The sequence below is a fragment of the Miscanthus floridulus genome, chromosome 4, assembly GCF_019320115.1.
Source record: "Miscanthus floridulus cultivar M001 chromosome 4, ASM1932011v1, whole genome shotgun sequence".
Classification (NCBI taxonomy): domain Eukaryota; kingdom Viridiplantae; phylum Streptophyta; class Magnoliopsida; order Poales; family Poaceae; genus Miscanthus; species Miscanthus floridulus.
In genome coordinates, this window is record NC_089583.1 from 119,341,300 (window position 1) to 119,348,332 (window position 7,033).

Sequence of the window (7,033 nt, forward strand, 5' to 3'; positions counted from 1 at the left end):
GGCTTAGCTATGTAGCCCCTGACGTGGATTGCTCCTTAGCTAATCCCCCATGCTAGCGGGAAGGGTTGGGAATACCAAATCAAACACGAGATGTTGCAGCCTATGGGATCGACCAGGCCTCAGAGCCAGAAATCAAACACGCCCGTGAACACAAAATACATAGCCAATCGCATACCCCTTCGAAGAAACAACGCAAGGAAGATGTGTCAGCGATTAACACCAGACGATCCAACACCCTTACAACTGTTACAAAACTGAGGAAAGATGGATGCTTTATATATTTGGATGAAACCTTAAACAACTACTCTCTCCGTTCTAAATTATAAATCACTTATGATTTTTTTGGGTATATCCATCCGTTCCAAATTATAAGTTACTTTGATTTTTTTGGTTCATCCATTTTGCTATTATATTTAGATACATAGCAGAATGGACGAATCAGAAAAGTCAAAGTGACTTATAATTTGGAACGGACGGAGTAATGAACTGTATGGATGGATCCTCGCACCCTCATTTGGCCGTTATTAGGCGAGCAGCGTCGAATGAAAAATAGCAAATAATTGAATACTAGTAGCTAATAAAATGTTTTGCCGATACAAGCAGTTGAGACATTTGCATTGAAAAGCAGGCAGACATCGACATTGGTCGAATGAATCAAAGGGTAACAGCATTACTGAAGGTTGGCACCCAAGACGAAAGGTCCACCTCGTAGGGGCAATACACTTGCATCCGACGATCTGGGGAGAAGCACCTGACGATCTTCTTGGAGTGGAGATCCAGCCACAGCAAACAGTAGCCACAGTAGACATCAATCTGAAGGAGCACGGCGCCGCTCCTCCCACCAAACCACAATAGCTCAGGGACATGCTTCCTCTTCCCCCACCTCCCCTCCTTCTCGAGAAGCTCGGCCAGGACATCATCCTTGAACCCAAGGATCGTCTCGTTCTCTATCACCACCTGCGGCCGCGGCTTCCACATCTTGGTGTGCTTCGACTGCTCCCAGGCGGATATCCTGTCGGCGTCGGCGACGAGCACGACGGGGTTCCCGCCCGCCGTAGCCGTCGCCAAGAGGTACTGATGTCTCCGGTCGTACTGGATGTTCTTGCCGTCGCGGGGGAAGCCCACCGGGAGAGCCTTCACGTTCACCCGCGCCGCTCTCACGTGGAGCATGAGCATGTAGCTCCCGCTGTCGGTCAGGCACAGCCAGTGAACGACGTCGCCGACGACCAGCGGCCTTTGGTACCGCTTGCCGCTACTCCCGTGTAGGTTAGGAGTCGGGATCTCCGTGAGCGGGGACCATGCGCCGTGCTCCGACGAGAAGGTGTGCACCAGCAGGCAACGGTAAGTACGGTACTGTGACAGCACTAGCGTCGACTTAAGCACTTGGAAAGGCATGCTGACGGCGGCGGCGGCGGCGCCGTCACCTCCCTCGTCTTCCCTGCCGCCGACGAGCAGAACATACTGTACGCCGCACGTACTCCAGTCCGTACTCCAGTAGGCATACGGGAACGCCGGTTCCGGCGGGAGGGCCAGGCAGCGACGGGTAGCCAGGTTGCACACGAGCAGCTGTCGCTGATAATGCGTGTTATTCTGAGTCGTCGTCGTCGTGGCGTGAACAAGGACGAGGCCGCCGCGCGAGTCCATTGACACGACGCTCCTCATCGTCTGGTCGGCCTCAGCGAAGGTGGCCTTGACGAGACGGGTGGCGTCCGCCGCGGTGGTGGTATCCACCATGTACACGTCGGTCTTCTCCCCGCCGGTGTAGGTCGTGATCCCCGCCAGGTGGCCGCGCAAGAGAGGGAGGACGAACCGCTCCGTGTCGCGGAGGCGGAGCCGGCCGAGGAGGCTGGGGTCCTCGGCGATGTGGCGGCGCGCGTCCCTGCACGTGGCCGCGCACCGCACGAGGGTGGCCGGGTCGGAGCGCGCCGCGATCTCCGCGATGATGATGTCGAGCGGGAGCCACGCCGCTTTCTGGCGGTGTCCACGCCGCTCTCCCCTGCCTGGCTGCTGTGCGCGCGAGACGTCCCCGCCGCCGCCGCCCGCCATGGGTTGGATCTGGATGGGTTCGTGGAATAAGGTCTCGGTTTTGCGTGGCAATATGATTGTGGGTTGGGCTCGCCGCTCGCGGCCGTAATAACGAATCGATGCCGTCACGCGCAAGTTGGACCTGGCTAATCTGGGCCGCGTCTCCGACTCCGTTCAGGCCGGCGTAATAATCCTGAGTACCCAGAACCCCACTGCTGCAAATCCATACTCGCACCTTTTTGACAATGTGCATCCAACGGTTGATATGCAGTGTGTGTGAGTCTGTGGTTGGAGGTGGAGTCAGGACGCGTGTGTATTCGCAAAAAAAAAAAAAAAAAAAGGATTGCATGTGCGAGGATGGATGGCTGAGATAAGACATGTGTTTACATGGGCACGTGTCATGTGTGGTTGCCTTCTTGTGCACTAATCTACAGGAAAACTAGGCACCAATCTGCCTCTCCCTTACCTCTCAACTCTCAAGTCATTTATGCAGAAGCAGTTTGCATACAATTACATAAATTCATGTTATTGTAATTAAAAATGTTACTATTTTTTGTTCTCTATATACACATCATAGTTTTTTTCTAGAAGTTTTTTTCCAAAAGATCCGGCAAAGACAGCTTATATTAATAAGTAGGGAGCAGATACATACGCCAAAGACATAATAATACAACTAAAATAACTTGCTCGACATGGATTACGGACCAAAGTGAAAAACCTAAGGGATTACTCATGACCATGGCCGACGAGGATAGCCAGCAGGCGAATAGCTGCTTGGGGGAGGGGGAGGACACAAAGCCACCGCAAGTTGAAGAGAATAGAGCTAGATCCTCCCAAATCCAAACGCCCAGCAACGGATGGCGTTCCACCGCGAGCAGCTTGCAGATCCGGACAAGCCACCACAGGAGGAAGCAGATCCGGGCAGGGCCGCCACGGATCCGCAGGAGAAGCGCCATTAACGGCGAGAAAGTCGGTGGCCATTAGAGAGGAGAATGGGAGAGGAGAGGTCGCCGCGAGCCAAAAGCTTTTTGGAGCGGCAGCGGGCCGCCATCGCCGCGCTCTAGATGGTGGCGACATCGGCCGGGGATGGGCTATGAGTCTATGACCGTGGAGCATGAGCTGGCGGTGACGATTGCCCCTCCCGTCGCCCTGAGAGACGACGTGGAGGGGTACGGGACCAGTTGCCTCTAGTCCACCGGAGGTTCATTTAGGGTCTCTTTGGCACGGCTTATGTCGGCTTCGGCTTTATCTATTTTACGCAAATCGAGGCACGGTAATGTGAAGCCGTTTCGTAAGCCGGGGTTAAAATGAACTATAAGCCGGGAAAAGCCAGTTTTTCTGGCTTCACCCGCTTTGCCTTCACCGGCCGTTTTGGATGAGCCGTGCCAAAGGAGGCTTTAGAGATTCATTTGAGTACAAATCATTTTCTATATCTTTGTACTCTTCAAAAGCTTTTCTATATCCTGTGCCGAGTTTAGAGAGTCATTCTCGCTTTTCATCTTTAATTAGTGAGAAATCCTCAATAGAAAATAGTCAAATACATACATTTAGATATTCAATAGAGGGTGTTGGAGGGTATTTTTTCACCTAAACCTCTATTTCTGTAAACTAGGAAGGATATAAAGAGTTTTTTTATATGCTTATTTCGATGAAACCTTAAACAGCCAATGATCTACTGTATGGATGGATCTCACACCCTCACTTGGGCGACCAGAGTCGAATGTAAAATGGCAAGTATTGAAAGAATTAAAACTATAGAAATTAAATACTAGCTAAAATATTTTGCCAGTGCAAACAGTTGAGACATTGGAGTTGAAAAGCATGCAAACATCATCGGCGAATTAATCAAAGAGTAACAGAACTACAGAAGGTTGGCACCCAAGACGAAAGATCTAACTCGTAGGGTCAATACACTTTGCGTATTGCATCCGACGATCCGAGCAGAAGCACATAAAGAGTTTTTTTATATGCTTATTTCGATGAAACCTTAAACAGCCAATGATCTACTGTATGGATGGATCTCACACCCTCACTTGGGCGACCAGAGTCGAATGGAAAATGGCAAGTATTGAACGAATTAAAACTATAGAAATTAAATAATAGCTAAAATGTTTTGCCAGTGCAAACAGTTGAGACATTGGAGTTGAAAAGCATGCAAACATCATCGGCGAATTAATCAAAGAGCAACAGAACTACAGAAGGTTGGCACCCAAGACGAAAGATCTAACTCGTAGGGTCAATACACTTTGCGTATTGCATCCGACGATCCGAGCAGAAGCACCTGACGATCTTCTTGGAGTGGAGATCCAGCCAGAGAAAACAGAAGCCATGAATCCGAAGGAGCACGACGCCGCTCCTCTCACCAAACCACAATAGCTCTGGGACATGCTTCCTATTCAACCACCTCCTCTCCTTCTCGATCAGCTCGGCCAGGCCACCGTCCTTGAACCCCAGGATCATCTCGTTCTCTATCACCACCTGAGGCCGCGACTTCCACATCTTGGTGTGCTTCGACTGCTCCCAGGCGGATATCTTGTCGATCTCGGCAACGAGCACGACGGGGTTTCCGCCCGCCGAAGCCGTCGCCAAGAGGTACGGATGGTTGTTCTTGCTGTCGCGGGGGAAGCTCGCCGGGAGAGACGTCACCTTCACCCGCGTCGCTCCCACGTGGAGCATGAGTATGTAGGCATGTAGCTGCCGCTGTCGGTCAGGCACAGCCAGTGAACGACGTCGCCGATGACCAGCGGCCTGAGGTGCGACGACCGGTTGCCGCTCCCGTGTAGGTAAGTAGGTTAGGAGTCGGGATCTCCGTGAGCGGGGACCATGCGCCGTGCTCGGACGAGAAGGTGTGCACCAGGAGGCGACGGTAAGAACAGTACTGTGACAGCACTAGCTTCGCCTTGAGCACTTAGGAAAGGCCGGCCGACGGCGGCGTCGGCACCCTCGCCGTCGCTGCTGCCGACGAGCAGAACATACGTTACGCTGCCCGTACTCCAGACGGAGTCCGGGAACGCCGGTTCCGGCGGGAGGGCCAGGCAGCGACGGGTAGCCAGGTTGCACACGAGCAGCTGTCGCTGATGATGCGTGTTATTGCGAACAAGGACGAGACCGCCGCGCAAGTCCAGGGGCACGACGTTCCTCAGCGTCTCGTCGGCCTCAGCGAAGGTGGCCTTGACGAGACGGGTGGCGTCCGCCCCGGTGGTGGTATCCACCATGTACACGTCCGTCTTCTCCCCGCCGGCGCCGGTGTTGGTCGTGATCCCCGTCATGTGGCCGCGCAGGAGAGAGAGGACGAACCGCTCCGTGTCGCAGACCGGTTGTTTCTATCCTGACCGGTTTTACAAGATAGGAAGTTATATATATTACGGGATCTTGTGTATCCGAGTAGGTCTCCTAGATCACCGAAAATCTTCATGCAGTCTTGCAAGCCACGCGCGACCGGTATCGTGCCTTGTATGGCGCGGTCTCGTGGGCTGGGCCTCACCAGTGGCGTGCCCTAGGCGTAGTCTTATGGGCTGGGCCTCCCCTAGCAGCTCGGCCCATGTACAACCCTGTTAGTATCGGGGTTATACCCTCACAGCTAGTCCCCGAGCGCCTTGCATCCATTGGGCAACACTGTCTTAAGCTTGTCCAAGCTGTTGAGCATGCTTCCGAGCTGCTGAACATGCCATTCGAGCCATCTAAGCATGCGTCCGAGCTGTCCGAGCATGCGTTCAAGCTATTCGTTTGGTTGCTAGAGCCGATCACACTCGAAGCCAGGGTTTTGTCAGAAGAATGTAAGGAGCTCAAGTAAAAAACTTTCAAAGTCTCCACCTTGGGTGAAGTGTGCCCACTTAGGTTCTGAGCATCTAAACTGGTCACATGGCGTCCTTGACTTAGTTAATGTGGAGGAACTTAGCCATTTTGAAGAAGATGAAGTCAAAAAATAAGCACATTCACCATGAGGTGAAGTGTGCCCACTTAGTCTCCCAGCCTGGCAGTAGGTGAAGTAGTCACGTGGTGTCAGGGTCCAAAGTAGTGGTCTTCATGTGCTGGCCCAATCCCCAATGTCGTTGGAAACCTCTGTAGGAATAAATACAGTCATCGCGAGATGACGTGTACACACGTAGTCCCCGAGCTTGCTGAAAGATTACGAAGAAATCTTGTAGTTGGGTCAGAGAAAGAAAATACCATGCTGTAGCACACTCAGCATTGAATATCAGCCTGTGTTTGACATGGATTGACGCAGCGGCCCAGCAGGCCCACTCAGCGGCCCAGCGGGGTGCGGAGACATCGGAGGGGAATGCGGCATGGCGGGTGCGGTTTCCCAAAAATCCTAGAAGGGGAAAGGTCAGGGGTTGAATCGTTATAAAAACGCTGCAACCTCGGTGCACATTCCCCACTTTCTCTCCACCACTCCATCTTCTTCCTCACGCCCACACCGCTTCGCCTGGCAACTATTCCGCCATTAGAGCAACCACAAGCAGACAGCCTCATCCTAGCGACGAATCTACGAGATGGCGTCCAAAAGAAGCCACGACGGTTCGAGTAGAGGATCACGCGAGCTCAATCACGTCGAGGAATGGGTGGTGTCCGTCAACAACGAGGTGACGCTCAATTGGTTGGTGGAAGACAACGTGCTACCCGATAGGGTGATGGCGGGATGGCGTTCGGCTCACGGTGAGAGCTTTCCGACTCCCCGCGGTGACGAATTAGTAGTTTTTAAAGATTATTTCTATCGCAGATTTGGTGTTCCAATCCATCCGTTTCTCCATGGATTGATTGACTATTACAAGATTAGTCTTTGCAATCTGAGCCCGAATTCCATCCTACATGTCTCTGTCTTCATACATTTCTACGAGGCTTATCTTGGCATTCTTCCACATTTCGATCTCTTCTGCCACTTCTTTTGTTTGAAAGCCTGGTGGGATCTAGATCTTGGATCGTAGGTAGCGCATACTTGCAGCTTTGGGACAAGATGGTTGCCCAATACATCGCCACCCCGTTGAACACAAATGCGAAGTATTGG

At 52.5% G+C, this 7,033-nt stretch overlaps 1 protein-coding gene and 1 pseudogene across 1 annotated transcript; both read right to left on the bottom strand.

Annotated features, from left to right (window-relative positions):
- Nucleotides 1-550: 550 nt before the first annotated feature.
- Nucleotides 551-2,058, bottom strand: LOC136552869 (uncharacterized). Its single transcript, XM_066544443.1, has one exon. It carries the CDS (start codon nucleotides 2,044-2,046, stop codon nucleotides 655-657), a length of 1,392 nt encoding a protein of 463 aa, XP_066400540.1. The 5' UTR covers nucleotides 2,047-2,058; the 3' UTR covers nucleotides 551-654.
- Nucleotides 2,059-3,870: 1,812 nt separating this feature from the next.
- On the bottom strand, nucleotides 3,871-6,109 carry LOC136549207 (uncharacterized; annotated as a pseudogene).
- Between the last annotated feature and the right edge of the window lie 924 nt (nucleotides 6,110-7,033).

What these genes read in the sequence shown, in the direction of transcription:
- LOC136552869 (XM_066544443.1), bottom strand. Translation starts at nt 2,046, where the DNA reads ATGGCGGGCGGCGGCGGCGGGGACGTCTCGCGCGCACAGCAGCCAGGC.